At 35.4% G+C, this 16938-nt stretch overlaps 1 protein-coding gene across 1 annotated transcript in view; it reads left to right on the top strand.

Moving 5' to 3' along the window:
- The window catches only part of ST8SIA1 (ST8 alpha-N-acetyl-neuraminide alpha-2,8-sialyltransferase 1), a 153798-nt gene that overhangs the window by 96665 nt on the left and 40195 nt on the right, over positions 1-16938 (top strand). Inside the window, exon 4 of the mRNA XM_036867210.1 lies at positions 2451-2543. Coding sequence (XP_036723105.1) covers positions 2451-2543 — 93 coding nt within the window. The remainder of the gene's footprint in view (positions 1-2450; positions 2544-16938) is intronic.

The raw sequence follows: 16938 nt of genomic DNA, 5'->3' as shown, positions 1-16938 counted from the left end.
ATCAATTTAGGAGTTGAGGAGCTAAAATTATAGTGTGCTTTTTTTCTAAGAGAAGAGCTACAGGGAAGTATCATAGAAATTTGTACTTGAAGAGAAAGTTTACCCAGAAGAACAGATATTTACACCAGAACACAATGTCATTATTTTCCAGAAGTGAATGTATAAGATATTATCTTTATTGTTTTCAGCATTTCCCTCTATTGCAGGATTTGGCAGTTAGTGTCTGGAAGTGTTTTTCTGAGCTTTTGCTTTGTGGTAAGAGGTGTGAAGTGGACCCAGACATATGAGCCATGGATCAATCTATGAGGAATGCACAGAAAAACAAAGTAGTTTTTCAGGAATACCAACTAGTTTCATTTAATGATGACAAAACAGGTTAACCGCACTTTCCGGCAATATTCAGAGTTTACAGGTTTAATATAATGTGGTTGATTCTCAAATGTTATGAAGGGCCATCAAGATCAAAGGGGAAGTGATAAATTAGGAGATTGGGATTAACATATACACACTGCTATATATAAAATAGATAACTAACAAGGACCTACTGTATAGCACAGGGAACTCTACTCAATATTCTGTAATAACCTATATGGGAAAAGAATCTGAAAAAGAATGGATATATATATATGGATATATATATATATGTGTGTGTGTGTGTGTGTATAACTGATTCACTTTGCTGTACACCTGAAACTAACACAACATTGTAAATCAACTAGACTCCGATAAAAACTAAAAAAAAAAAAAAAAAAAATTACATTCATCAAAAAAAAAGAGAGACAAATGCCCAAATTCTAGGCTGTGTTTTATCCTGGGAGTCCTTTTCATCTTTGCAAAGATCAGTTAAATCACAAGACCACAGTCAGCACCATGGCCGGATGAGCCTGGCGGTGAATAAACTCACTCCCCGACATGGTCTTCGGAAACCTCTTGGGATATGGTGCAACCACTAGACTAGAGATGCCTTAAGTAGGCTCTGTGACTTGGCTTCCCCCAGGCTTCCCACCATGCCTGTTGTGTTTGTTCTCAGTGGGCACTCAACTGGCTGACATTAATCTGTGGGGAGCTGCCAGAAGAACCAGGATCTTGTTACCAAAGAGCAGGTGAAAGGAAGATTCCAAATCAACTGAGACAAGTTTCTGCCTGGGATACCCTGATGTGGTAGGAGTCAAATACAGGGTAAATATGAGACGACATCAAGGAACTTGTGCTGATCAGCTGAGTCGGTGCTCAGACAAGTCCACGTCCTGGGGGAAATTTGTAGGGAAATTTTAATAGTTGGGGAATGGCCAAGACCTTAATATTTGTAAGATGTCTACCGGCAAATAAACGATGCTTTGGTTTGCTGAAGTAAGAAAAAGTTAGAGGTGCCCTGCTGTGGAGTCAACTTAGAGACATGGGTGGAGAGGAGCACTTAGGACTCAGTAATAAAAGAAAATCTACTGGAGGCTATAGACTCATTTGGGATGGTCAGAAGTAATAGATATATATTTAGTTATATTTATATGATATTTCTGATATGTGATATATTTGAGCTTTTACTATGAGGCATCAAGGTAGGGACTTTTTATACATTTCTTACTTTAATCCTTGCAGCCACCTTATTGGAGAGGAAATGTCGTTATCCTCATTTTGTGTAATGGGGAAACTGAGGCAGTTGACAACTTGGTTAATGTCTCACTGGCAGAAAGCCATGGGATTTGGATTTGCAGTTGCAATATTTTCCGTTGTAAGCATTCATAAGACGTTGCGGTCGAGGAGAGCACCCAGGGCTGTGTTGTGTGTGTGTGTGTGTGTGTGTGTATGAGGGAGGAGGAGCTATTTCTGTCACCTGTGCTCTTCCCTTGCCTAGACTGGGATGGTGGAGAATCATTGCATTTCTTTAAATGACAGATTATTTTGTCTTCACCAGTAGGCAACCATACGTTGGTCATGTATCCCAAAGTCGCACATGCATCGATTTAGGTGGCAGAGTTTGCCTTGAATGTACTATTATAATTTAGAATTTGGGAAAAGAATGAAAAACACAAGCAAATACAATTCTTCCTTTTCTCTTGAAGTTTGTTGGTATCCACAGAGAACACTGTAGGTCCTGTGTCTTCTAGGGGACTACACCCTCCTGAACACTAATTTCAAGTCTAATATACCCTGACTTATCACCTCAAAAATATTTTGAATGGAATAAATTCATTTTAGTTATATCTCTTTCCTTTAGTAAATCCTTTACCTCTCTAGCTGACATTTTCTTTCTTCTAAAACAGAAATAGTTTTTATGACAGCGTTTTGAAGATGCTAAGAGTTAGTCATCTAATGTCTATTAAAAGGGAGAGGTGATAAAAACAGTTATTTGTGAATTGAGCTAGACTTAGTAAAATTCCTATTTGCCATGATAATTGACCTGATTTAAAAGTATGTAAATCATTCTGAAGTGCTTGTTCTTGTTTCTCTAGATGCAATCTTCCTCCTTTGTCAAGTGAATACACTAAGGATGTTGGATCCAAAAGTCATTTAGTGACGGCTAACCCCAGCATAATTCGGCAAAGGTAAGAGTTTATGACTTCTGTTTGTGAGGAATTAAAAGGAAGGCTTTCGAAGTATTTAACATCTTAAAGGCAGTGAACATAATTCAGTTTGGGAAACAAAGAAGAAAACCATCTGGATAGGCAGGAAGGATGAAGGAGGGAATTGTAAATAAACTAGACAGGATTGTGGGAATCCAAACACTATTTCATGCTTCCTCTGGGATTCCGTTTCTTGCCTTTAGAGATGGTAAAAATAACATGTCAATCCATCGTTTTGCTCAAAGAAGTAATATAATATCATGCTTACTCATTACTACTACTTTCCAATTTGTTGCCTTCAGTCCCAACTCATTGATTGGCACTGATTGGTGAACTGAAGTCATATCAACTTTATTAAAGAGTAAAAACAGAGAAGTGACCACTTTACTGCATATGAATGCATGAAAGTAGCAATATTGTGGGAATGTACAGGAATGTGTGATTATATGATGTTACAATATAGTACATCACATGATATTCAGTCAGATTTGGGAAAGCAGATGGAAAATTCTTACTCTAGTATCGATTCCAGAAATCTTGGCAGCTGCTGTGGGAGCTTCTGGGGGTCGTCGGTCTCTAGTTGATGAAGCCCAGCGGTAAGCTGTGAGCTGTTTATCCAAGGACTGTTCATCGTAGAGAATGACTCAATCTCTGTGAAAAGAAGAGTCGAACATCGCCTTTATGCTCTCCCATGTACACTAGCAGATAATAGTGAAATACCCAGATATTCTAAGCTCAGGCATTTGCCACCTAAGGAAGTCTTATCCAAGTGAATAGCACTTGTGTGTCACTTGATAAACAATGCTACGCTACTTGTTTTGGTTCATAAGTAAGTATTCCCATAAAATAGATGTTGGGAAACACAACCAATTTTTAATTTGACAGATACTGTGAAATTACACTTCCAAAATGTACCATTTACTTCCTCTTTGGTCATGGATCAGACTGCCTGTTTTCCAGTACTGAAAACATTATGTGCTGTTCATCTTTTAAATTTTTGTCAGTTTGCTGAGTTAAAAATGATACATTATTTTTTACTTAATATGTGTTTTTTTTTTGAATATGAGAAGGGCTGAGTGGGTATTGACTATTAGTATTTTTTCTTCTGTGAATTGCCTGTTTGCATTTTTTGCCCGTTTCGTACTTTTTTTCTTTTTACAAACTATTTTCCTGTTGATTTATAAGAACTGTATAGATATTAAGTCTTTGTTTGCTATATATGGAGCAAATATTTTCTTCTAATCTGTTTAACTTCTGTCCTATCAGAATTCAACATTTTTTATACAATGAAACTTGTTAGTCTTTTCCTTTTTTTAAAAAAAAACTATCTTTAGACAGTCTTCCTTACCCACATTCCCTCCAATGAGAAAATATTATCCTGTATTTTTTTACTGCATTTATAGTTTCATTTTTTATACTTAAGAAATTTAATCCATGTGACTATCTTTATTTTTATAACACTGATCTTAATGTTTTTCCACAAAAATATATGTTCGTTATAAGAAATTAAGAGAGAAAAATACAAAGAAGATGGTAACAAAAAGAATCACCCCAAACCTCACCATTTGTAAATAACTATAACTAACACGAGGTACACTTTTTTCAGATATTTCATATATTCTTCAGAACTTTGAAGATATTGTTTCATTATCTTCTGGCACCCAGAGTTGCCAACCAAAAATCTAATGGAAATTTATTCATTTTTTTGTTTGAGGGAAATCTTTCTTTCCTTCCTCCACTAAAACGTATACATTTCTTTTTACCATTTAAATTCAGAAAGTTTACCAAGATATATCTCAGAGTGGGTCTCTTTTTTCATTAATGTTGCTTGGCACATTAATGAGAGGTCTTTTGAGTTGGAAGATGTGGAGGTGTAGTGGTTATGAGTCTGTCCTCTAAAGCAAGATGACTTGGGTTTCACTTCCTGCTCGCCCACTCACAGCTGTGTGAGCTTGACTGAGTTACGTAACACTTCCTCCTTCAGTTTCCTCATCTATAAAGCAGGGGTAATAATACTTAGTTTAATTCATACTTACAATGAATTAAACTACATATATATATAGATGTATATATGTGTAAATATGTGTGTGTATATATGTATATTGTAATTATATATATGCTTAGAACAGTGCCTGGTATATTGTAAGCACTATATAAATGTTAGCTATCATTAGTATTGCTTTTCATCTTTGTGAACATTCTCTCTCTTATATGCCTGATTATTTTCTCTTCTTCATTATATTTGCTCTCTCTTTCTAGTCCTCCTATTAAGTGGATATTAGAACTTCTAGATATATTAACCATGATTTCTAACTCTTTCCTTGTACCATGTAGCTTTGTGTGTGTATATGTGTGTGTTGTGTCCCAAGAATAACCCCTTTCAGCTCAGTAAATCGTATTTTAGTTGTGTTCATTCGGCTATGTAGTCTACCATTTCCACTTTTTAATTGTATTTTTATTTTTTGTGAGCTAAATTATTTTTCTCAAAGCAGCATATTTTTTATGGATATAATGTCCTCTTAGGTTTCATCAAGACTGTATAAATGGACTTAGAAGTTTTGTGTTTTTGTCCTTTCTATATTCAGATTATTCTTCCTATTTTTTGGACTTAATGCTACATATATGATTTGACATTTTCCAAAATTTGTACTATAGTCTTCTGTTCAATTTTGTATGGTAAGCCTTTTTGCTGTCAGTGAATATAGCTTTATAGGTATATACTTTCATAATAAACAGTTAGTTTAAAAAATGTCACTGAAAACCAAACATGCCAGTCAAATTTGTGAGTTAGTATTGAATAACTTAAATGAATGACCAAAACTCAGTGCTCTATATTTAATTTTTAGTGTGATTTGTTTGCTGACATAAACTAATGTAGCATAGCAAGGAGTTGGGAAGAATAAGAAAACAAAACATTTCTCTTTTACAGTTTAGTTATTGACTCACACTCAGTCTTGGGTTTTTTGTGGGTTTTTGTGAGAGGGCTTGGGGGTCTGATCAGGAAGATGTCAGAAAATCAACAATGATTATGATTTCTCTTTAATTCAATTAAGTGGATTGGGATTCTGGAAATCATAAATATGTGCAATTTTTAAAATTGGGAAGGGTTCATATCAGATTCAAGAGAATGAGCAAAAGGTCAAGAGAACACTTACAGAAATATTTTTCTTTGATTATTTAAATTTTTTTAGATAATTTCAGATTCACAAGAAGTTGCAAAACAAAAAAAAGTACAGGAAGGTCCTTTGTACTCTTCATCCAGTTTACCCCAATGGTAATGTCTTGCATAACCATAGTATAATACTTTTCCGTGCCTGGAGGGGAATGAAACATTCAGTACATTACACTGAAGGACAAAAGAGTCTATTTTTCTACCTGAATATGTGGAATTGGTGGTAAGATTTTAAAAAGCTCGTGAAAACGAGTATTTATTTAGAACAAGACAGAGCAAGATGAAAGAGAAATGAGATTGTGATTTTGAGAAAAATTATAACTACAGAAGGAGAAAGGAAAGGATCAATAATTGTTTGAAGGGAAAAAAGTTCAATATAACGAATTAATGCAAGGCAAGCAAGAGTCATTATGATTAATGCTGGGTCAACATTTAGTCAGTGTTTCTATGTGCCAGGTTCTGTGCTCTTTATATGCATTGCCTCATTTAATCTCAAAATAATCCTAATATGGAAGTATTTTAATGTGTGTTTTTACAGAAAAACAAACGTGACATAAGTTTTGTCATCTGCTCATATTCACAGCTGCTGGTCATCAGTCTGGGACTTCACCCAGACTTGTCTCAATCCAAAACCCATACTCTTAACCAGTGACCATCGCACACCCCATCTTTCCAGGTGATCCATATGTTGCACAAGGAGACAATTGAGTTTCCACAAGTCATAAGTCATTTTGGAAAAGGGAGTGAAAGTTTTTTCACTTAACAAAGTATATTCAATGATGCAAGGTTTTTGAATACAAAATCAAAATGCATATAGCAGTTCCATTTTGTGAAATATGGAAAAGTATATCCCAGTAACATCAGATACTTTTATATACTTAACAGTTAGACAATGGGAATTCCCTGGTGGTCCAGTGGTTAGGACTCGGCGCTTTCACTGTTCTGGCCTGGGTTCAATCCATGGTCAGGGAACTAAGATCCCGCAAGCCATGTGGCTCGGCCAAAGAAGCAAACAAAAATTAGACAAAAAAGCAAACCCTCTATAGAAAAATTACGGAATTTTATTGCGGGACATTTGGGACAACCTAAATGTCAAATAATATTACTCCTAATGATTCTTGCTTAACCTTGTGTTAATTCTTTATATTGAACTTAATCTTAACCAACAGGTTTACTTTGCCTCGTAAACATTTAATTTTTGACCCTTTCCTTTCTCCTTCTGTAGTTATCAGATTCACATATATATAGACCCTTAATATATGACAGAGGTAATATTGTAGATCAGAGAGAAAAGGACAAATTTTTCAAAATGATGTGAAGACAGGTGTCTATGAAATTATACCTCTACCTCATACCTTATACCAAATATCATTTCCAGATGGTTAAGACCTAACTTTGAAAAGCAAAACAAGAAAGCTTGTAGAAAATAACATAGGTCTTGTGATTTCTTATATAAGAATCACATAGCACTAAATAGAAGGGAAAAGACTGATAAGTTTGATTTATTAAAATTGGGAACTTTTATTCATAAAAAGACATGGTAGAAGTAGGGCAAATGCAACCACATTTTAGAGGAAGACAACTAACAAAGGACTTGGATCCAGAGTATACAAATAACTTTTACGTGTAATTTAGAAATAAATTAATTGAATATGAAAAACAGAAAACCAGTAGGAAAATAAGTCAAAGAGTTGAACCAGACTTCATAGAACAACTCCAAATAGCCAATAAATGAATGAATAGATGCTCTACTGCATTAGTAATCAGAAAAAATGCAAATAAAAATCCCTAGGAGATATCATTACACGTCCATCAGGTTGGCAGAACTTATTCCAACTGTTAGTGAGGATGTGGACCCGAAAGTACCATATATGCTATTTGGAGGGAATATGGTTCCAACCACTCTGGAGTGTGTTTTGACGTTATGTAGTAGGGTTGAAGATACACATGCTCCATGCCCTAGCAGTTCCACTCCTAGGTATATACCCTAGAGAAAAACAGTATTTATAAGAGAGAAATGTATAATAACGTTTATAGTAGCTAAAAATTAAAATAATTGATTGTGAATTCATGGTGGAATGAATCAATGAATTCAGGTATGTTCACATTGTGGAATGCTTTACCGCCACGAACTATGACTACCCACAATAAAGTGGGTGAACTTCAAAAACCTGATATTGACAAAAAGAAGGGAGTCATAAAAAATACAGTAGGATGTCCATATAAAGGTAAAAATAAAACTAATTAACAGGATGGTTTAGGGACACGTCCATAACAATTCTGAGGACCAACAAGTGGTTCCTTCTCAGGGGAGGAGAGTGTTGGATTCAGGAAGTTTTTTATTCAGATCTTGTAGTCTCCTTCCAAAGCTTTGCCCACCCAAGATGCTGGCAGTATCTTGCACTTTCATGTGACTAAAAATCAAATTCATTGGGCAAAGATGTGCAGTGGAAATGCCTAAGTACCACTAATTTTCATGGCTGTCCTCCAGATCCTTGATTCTTATAAAAATATTCCACTGAGAGTTACAAGCACTATGAGTTTTCACTACAAAATTCTCGTAGAAAAGATAGCGGTATCAAGATAAAACAGGCGTGAGAAAATTCAGTATATACGAGAGGCACCCATGATGATGATTCACACATTATATATGTATAATTAATGTATATATATTTATAATGTACACATTATTCTGCCTGTAGCAAAAATAAGGTTAGAGAAGGTAATATCCGTTGATGTAGTTAGTAGAAATTCTCAGTAAGAAGGGGCTCTGCTATAGCCTTTGTTAGGATATCTTGTCTAGAGTACATTCTCAGTTTTTAAAAACAGCTTTATTGAGGTATAATTGATATACAAAAAAAAACTGCACATGTTTAATGTGTACAGTTTGATGAGTCTGGGCATACGCATACACCCATGATACTATCACCATCATCAAGGTAATAAACATAACCATCGCCACCAAAAGTTTCCTTGTGCCCCTGTTTTTTTGAGTGTGTGATAATAAGAACACTTAAGATGAGTTCTATTCTCTTAACAGATTGTTGTTCAATGGGTATACAGTGAACTCTTTTTGACAGCACCTAGAACAAAAGGATTAGTTAGGGTGCCCGGGACACAGATTAGAAAAGGCTTTGCAGTCACATTCAACTTCTGATTGCATTTTTATGGGTTAGAGAAGAGAAGTTATTCTAATGTGACAGCAGAGTCTGTTGGATCTTCAGACCCACTGCTGTTGTCCTCTTCCTTCCTTTGCTGGGTTTTGTAGGTGGATGGCAACAAGGATCCCTTCACAGGGTTGCCCTTCATTAACATACACCAGCTCTAACCCATTGGTCCACAAACATTTTTGTTCAAATACCCTTTAAAAGAATTTTTAAAATCCGTCATTATTTCCTTGATCTTTTAAAAGTTACCTAATTTTTTTTGGCATGAAGTTAAATTGTTGCCAAGCATGCACTTTCAGAGCTTTCTACATTGTGCATATTTAAATACATATTGTCAAAGTCTCAGAAGTGCAGATTTAGCCTTTTGGATGTTCCGTGTCCTCATAGCAAAGCCAGTGTGCTTTGTCAAATTAGTTCATTAAGTTGAGTTGACTTTCTGTCAGAAAAAGGCAGACTACATTTTATTCACTTAAGTGCTAAAATGTAACCCCATATAATCATCTCACTTCTGAGTTCTAATTATTCAACATATAAGTAAGGTATAGGAGTTGCCAAGAGTTTGTCCCCTGAATAAAATAAGGCACAGCCTCCATCTATTTCTTATAAAGATCTTTTTGCTTTTTCTCAGGGGACACGTCTTCAGAAACTATGTACCTTACAAATGTTTCTTTGTTTGGTTGCCTGGTGGCTTTTACACTCTGGGGCACTGCATCATTATAATATTTGGGATAATAGGAGGTATGCCTTTTGTGAAGTGGGAAAGGGAAAATTATGAAAGTAGAGGTTGGAAAATAGTTGTTTAGGCTATCAGATTAGTCTTGAGTAAATGTTTTAGAAAAGTGCATATGTGGAATTTGAGAATTTGGAAATTAATGGGGGAAGAGGGAGATTAAAATGGGAGCTTCACAAGAACAAAGTTGCAGAGGTGCTCATTCAACAAATATATTTTGAAATCTACTCTGAGACAGAGAATACAAAGTTGAAGAAAATACAACTCGTACCCTGAAGTTGCTCCCAGTCAACAGACATTCTGTGGTCTTGGAATCCATAAAGGGGGTCCAGGGGACCTCTGAATCCCTTCTGAAATTTATTTTTAAAATTTTATGTATGTGTATTATGTATTTTTTAAATCCGATTTTCCAAGGCTTCCATTACTTACAATAAGTTTAAAATTCACTGGCCCAAACTGAGTCATTCTATCAAGTAAAATTAGAGATTACAGTTCTCAAAGCTTGTTTCTTAATTTTTCAGTAGAATTGAAAACTCAATTAGCCATTTTGCCCATATCAGGAGTTCAGTACCATATTTGGGCAAATGATGGTTAAAACATAAAAACTGGAACTTACTTGATTGTCCTGTTATGATATTACTTTTGAGCTTTGAGGATCCAGCTTGGGCAGTGATTATTATTTGCAGCCACAAAAAAGAGCGTCAGTGTTCTGTGTGCTTCCATGTGGGCATATTAGAGGCAGTAGTATCAGTGTGAACAGCTTGGGGTCAAGAATCTTTTATCTGTGCTCTTGAGACCCCAGCATGTTTTTTGGCATACAGGACATGCACAGTAAATGTTTAGGGAATGAATGAATAAGTGAATAAATATATTTTAAATATCCTTCAAACTGAATTTCTCGTTTAAACTGTCTTTAAAAAGGAAATTTAATGAATTTTTTGGTGTCAGTTAAAATGTTTCTATGCTCTTAAACTAAGGAGATAAATTTTTTAGTAACAGATATTTCAAAACAGTATTAATGAAATGCTTAGCAGGGAAAACTTGGTTCCTCTTTTATTAAAAAGTTGACATAAATTAAGGAACAAAAAAGCTATCAGAACAAATAGAGTACAAATCATGGTGGAGTTAGCCTTTTAAAATTTGTAAGTGTGTAGCTTTTAGTTGACTGGAAGGACTTGATATAAGACCCAAATATTTATTTTGAGGTTTCTAATATCAGGTAGAAACTGGGTAATCTCTTTTCGTACAAGTGAAAGAGACTATCCAATGGTTATCACCTCTAATTTTACTAAAGGCACTTGGGAGTGTAGAGGTATTATCTGGGAGAACAATTGCTTATTTTATTGATGTACTTTTTAAAAAATAATTTGAGCTTTGAGGAGAATGACTTGGATCCAAAGAGGGTTTATAGCAACTTCTTTTTAACATTCTACATGACTCATGCCTCAGACTGTGTTCCTAAACATCTCCATCTCTTCTGCCCGCTGACTTCTTTTTTCTTTTCTCTCCAAACTTAGAGCAGTTTATCAGTGTTTGCACCAAGGTTTGGCAGTCACTGATAGCCATTCTGTCTAACATCTGCTGTGATATAAGGGAATTAAAAGGCAGATGCTAAAACTGGAACTAGAGAGAGCAAGGAGAAGACAGAGAAGAGATGCCTCTAAAAGGGTGTAGATCTGTATGGAGTTTGTGTCTGGATGAAATAGTTATCCAAGTTTTGGTTTTAAACAGACTTTGTGTTCAAATTCTAGTGCCACTGCTAGTAAGTGCTTCGTACTTGCTAGCTATGTAAAGTTAGTTGCTTAACCTCCCCCCTGTCAGTTGGGAATAAAATTATTTACCTTGAGGATTGTTGAGAGATGTAGATGAAATAATGTAACTGTGGCCAGTAGAAGCTATTCTGATTAATACCCAGAATAGCTACTCAGGAGGACTCTCCTGTTGGAATACATTTTGTTCTTGGTTAACACATATTTTTAATGCATTATTGGGCTCATCAAATTTAGGGAATCTCCAAGAGTATCTGCATACTTCTTCCCCAAACAAACAAAAAACCCCAAAACACAAAACAGAAAATCATGAACCTAAAACCAGACCAAGCATTGTGAACTATAAAATTCTGAAACCAAAGCTGAGAACAGGAGACCAAGCCCTGGATTTACCATGTTAATGTGTGCCCCATATTAAGCTTTGATAAGGGACAATGTGGTCCCAAGTCATATTAGCAGTCTATGGCTTCTAATAGAAGCAAACACAAATTTCTTCTAGAGGAAAGCTCTCAGAATACCACTTTCAAACAGATATAAGCTCATAAGGAAACACTGAAATTCACAGTATTAAAAGTCCTCAGAGATAAAAAGTAAACAAAAATTGTGGATAGACATGCCTGAGAATTTACTGAAATTGTCAGATGCAATGTATTACTAAGTATGAAATTCTTATAGAAAAAATAAATATGAATCAAAAGTCAGCAAGAAAATATCAAAATTACCTAGATAGCTGTAAAAAAAGAACCAAATAGGAATTTTATTTTATTTTTAAAAAAATATGTATTTATTTATTTATTTATTTGGCTGCATTGGGTCTTAGTTGCAGCATGTGGGATCTTTCGTTGCGGCATGGGGACTCTCTAGTTGTGGTGTGTGGGCTCTAGAGTGTGTGGGCTTAGTTGCCCCATGGCATGTGGGATCTTAGTTCTCCGACCAGGGATTGAACCTGCCTCCCCTGCATTGGAAGGCAGATTCTTAACCACTGGACCACCAGGGAAGTCCCCCAAATAAGAAATTTAGAAATGAAAATATAATTGTTGAAATGGACAGACATCAGATTAGACATAACTGAAGAGAGAATCAGTGAACTGGAAAATAGAGCAAATAATTTTTTAGATACAAAGATGTAGAAAATATGAAGACAAGACAAGGAAACTTGGAGACTGGAATAAGAGTGACTACCAGTCCAGTCTTTCTTTAAATGGAATTGTGGAATTTTAAAATAGAGGTAAAAGTTGAGACTTCTTCAGAGTTAAAGAATAATGTAATCCATAAATACAAAAAACAAAGTATCAAACATGAATTAAATTTTTAAAAAATGCAAACCTAGACCATTTTAGTAAAATTGAACTAAAGATAATAAGAAGCTTTTAAAAGCAGCTGGAGAAAAAAGACATTACCTGCAAAAGAATGATCATTACACTAAAAGCAGAGTTCTTCCAACAGTAAAAATGGAAGTCAGAAATCAATGGGAAAAAACAAATGGAATCTAATTAAACTTAAAAGCTTTTGCACAGCAAAGGAAACCATAAACAAAACGAAAAGACAGCCCTCAGAATGGGAGAAAATATTTGCAAATGAAGCAACTGACAAGGGATTAATCTCCAAAATATACAAACAGCTCATTCAGCTCAATATCAAAAAAACAAACCAATCCAAAAATGGGCAGAAGACCTAAACAGACATTTCTCCAAAGAAGATATACAGATTGCCAAATAGCACGTGAAAAGATGCTCAACTTCACTAATTATTAGAGAAATGCAAATCAAAACTACAACTAGGTATTGCCTCACACCAGTCAGAATGGTGATCATCAAAAAATCTACAAACAATAAATGCTGGAGAGGGTGTGGAGAAAAGGGAACCCTCCTACACTTTTGGTGGGAATGTCAATTGGTGCAGCCACCATAGAGGACAGTATGGAAGGTCCTTAAAAAACTAAAAATAGAACCACCATATGACCCAGCAATCCCACGCCTGGGCATATACCTGGAGAAAACCATAATTCAAAAAGATACATGCACCCCAGTGTTCATTGCAGCACTATTTACAATAGCCAGGACCTAAATGTCCATCAACAGAGGAATGGATAAAGAAGATGTGGTACATATATACAATGGAATATTACTCAGCCGTAAAAAAGAACAAAATAATGCCATTTGCAGTAACATGGATGGACCTAGAGATTGTCATAGTGAAGTAAGTCAGACACAGAAAGACAAATATCATATGATATCACTTATACGTGTAATCTAAGAAAAAAAGGTACAAATGAATTTATTTACAAAACAGAAGTAGAGTCACAGATGTTAAAACTTATGGTTAGCAGGGGATTGGGGGGGGAGGATACATTGGGAGATTGGGAGTGACATATACATACTACTATATATAAAACATATAACTAGTAAGAACCTGCTGTATAGCACAGGGAACTCTGCTCAATACTCTGTAATGGCCTGTATGGGAAAAGAATCTAAAAAAAAAAAAGAGTGGATATATGTATATGTATAACTGATTCACTTTGCTGTATGCCTGAAACTAACACAACATTGTAAATCAGCTATACTCCAATAAAAATTAAAAAAAAAAAAGAAATCAGTGGGAAAATATCTTCAAAATGCTGAGAGAAGAAACTATCCACATAGGAGTGTGTACAAATTGTCTTTCAAGTAAGAAAAACATTTTCTGTAAAAACAGACAGATTATTTACCATCAGCAGACCTTCACAGAAAGAAATTCTAAAGAATGTATTTCAGGAAAAAAGAATGTTACTTTAGAAGGAAAATCTGCGATGGCAAAGAAATTGGTAAACATATAAACAAATCTAAACGAATGTCACCCATATGAAATAATAATTATACATTATCTTTACGTATGATTTGTAGAAGCCACAGATACGGAGAGCCTGCTTTAAGGGATGTGAGTATCCATGGACTGGGTCCTGGAACCAATTCCCTGCAGATAGCAAGGGATGACTGTACTGGAAAATAACATCACTTAAATTGGGAGGGAGAGAGTGAAGTGTTTTAAAGCTCTTGTTTCAGTTATTTATTGCTCAATAGCAAATCATTCGCAATGCCTTAAACAACAACAGTCATTTTAGTGTCTTTCACAGTTTCTGTGGGTCAGGAATTCAGGAAGAACCAGGCTCAGAAGATCTGGCTTATGATCTCTCATCCGGTGACTGGAGTTGAAATGGTGAAGGATTGGAGCAGCTGGGGTTGGCTGGGCATCTCTCTTTCTCCATCTAGTCTCAGGGATCTCCATGTGGTCTCTCCTTGTGAGCTTGTTTGGGCTCCCTCACAGCATGCCAGCCTCAGTACAGTTGGATTGTTTGTATGGTAGCTGGCTTCCACCAAAGCTAGTGTCCAAAGAGAACATGGCAGAAGTCGTGACATTTGTATAACCTCACAATGGAAATGACATATAGGTCAGTTCCATCACATTCTATAGGTTGAGGCAATCACAAAGGCCCACCCAGCTTCGAGAGGAAAGAGTCCTAGCACAGATCTGCCTGTTGTTAGGAGAAGTGTCAGTGTCACATTGTTAAAAGAATATGTATGATAGGAGATGTTATTGTGGTCATCTTTGGAAAATATAATCTGCCTCGGATCACAACAATTCATATCCCTTGCCCATTCAAAATAACATTAGTCTTTCCCTGAAGACCCTCAAGACTTACTCCGTCACAGCATCAACTTCAAGTCCCAGGATCTCCAAAGAATTGAAAGAAGGAACAGCAACAACAACAGAAACCCAGAAAAGAATAACCTGAAAACAAAAGTACAGCAGAGGGGATCTAAAAAGCTAAAGTTGATTCTTTGAAAAGTTGCTAAATAAAATTACTTAAAATAGACCTATTATAATTTTTCTACAAATCTATCCTAAAAATAAAGGGAAAAAAACCCTAGTGTGTACAAGCACACATATCATGTTGTAAATAATTTGAAAACATTTGCACTCTTTAGACATACAAAAATATATCAGTGGTTTTGTAACTAGTGTCCATATTGATGGAATATTATGCAATGATATTATGGAATAGTATTCATGAATAATTTTAACAAATGGTAAAATGCCCACATAGTAAGTGAAAAAATAAGTATATAAATGCGTATGCCTCAACTATGTAAAACTATATGCATAGAAAATCCCTAAGGAAATAAATCAACATTTTCCAAATTGGCTGCAAAGTTTTATAATAGGAAAAAAATCATTAAAAGCAAGCCTTGTTATTTTACATTTTCTCCTAATATTAACTCCTTTTGATGATACAGTAGCCCTATGAGTTAGAAGAGCAGACAATAGAATGAAGCCCTGATTTTGTGTGTGTGTGTTCCTGCCTTTCCAGATCTAAGTAAGATTGGCTTAGAACCCACATTTTATGTACTGAACTCAGAAAGTCAGAACATTCTGTGCATCTTTTCAGGAACATTGTCCTGGGAGCAGTGGAAGTGAGCCTGGCAACAAGGACCCACCTCCTGACATGGAGTAGTTATCACATCAATGTCCATTTGTTTCTTCCCTTTCTCTTTCCCTCTCTGAAGTTCTAATCCTCAGCATGAAGTAGCAGGTCAGATCAAATGTTACTTTAAAAGAATAATTAGTACATAATTAGTAAATAAATATTGGAATAGCCTAATTTCTCATGATACTTTCATGCAGATCCATTGAGAATAGGTTGCACTCCAGTGATAAAACATTAAGGGGTTGACCCAGAAGGAGTACCAGGTTAAGAATTTTTACACAGGATTTATATTGACTTTCAACACGTTGAATTATAAGAACATGTCTCTTTTTCCATCCCCTCACTTTTAGTCTGTATGTGTCCCTAGGTCTGAAGTGGGTCTCTTGTAGAGAGCTTATATATGGGTCTTGTTTTTGTATCCATTCAGCTAGTCTATGTCTTTTGGTTGGAGCATTTAATCCATTTATGTTTAAGGTAATTATCAATATGTATGTTCCTATTCCCATTCTCTTAATTGTTTTGGGTTTGTTATTGTAGGTCTTTTCCTTCTCTTGTGTTTCCTGCCTAGAGAAGTTCCTTTAGCATTTGCTGTAAAGCTGGTTTTGTGGTGCTGAATTTTCTTAGCTTTTGCTTGTCTGTAAAGGTTTTAATTTCTCCATCAAATTTGAATGAGATCCTTGCTGGGTAGAGTAATCTTGGTTTTAGGTTTTTCTCCTTCATCACTTTAAATATGTCTTGCCACTCCCTTCTAGCTTGCAGTTTCTGCTGAAAGATCAGCTGTTAACCTTATGGGGATTCGCTTCTGTGTTATTTGTTGTTTTTCCCTTGCTGCTTTTAATATTTTTTCTTTGTATCTAATTTTTGATAGTTTGATTAATATGTGTCTTGGTGTGTTTCTCCTTGGATTTATCCTGTATGGGACTCTCTGTGCTTCCTGGACTTGATTAACTATTTACTTTCCCATATTGGGGAAGTTTTCAACCATAATCTCTTCAAATATTTTCTCAGTCCCTTTCTTTTTCTCTTCTTCTGGGACCCATATAATTTGAATGTTGGTGCATTTAATGTTAT

This window comes from Balaenoptera musculus, chromosome 10, assembly GCF_009873245.2.
Source record: "Balaenoptera musculus isolate JJ_BM4_2016_0621 chromosome 10, mBalMus1.pri.v3, whole genome shotgun sequence".
In the NCBI taxonomy this organism is placed as follows: domain Eukaryota; kingdom Metazoa; phylum Chordata; class Mammalia; order Artiodactyla; family Balaenopteridae; genus Balaenoptera; species Balaenoptera musculus.
The sequence above is the reverse complement of the archived record's forward strand: the minus strand, read 5'-3'. Positions and strand labels throughout refer to the sequence as shown.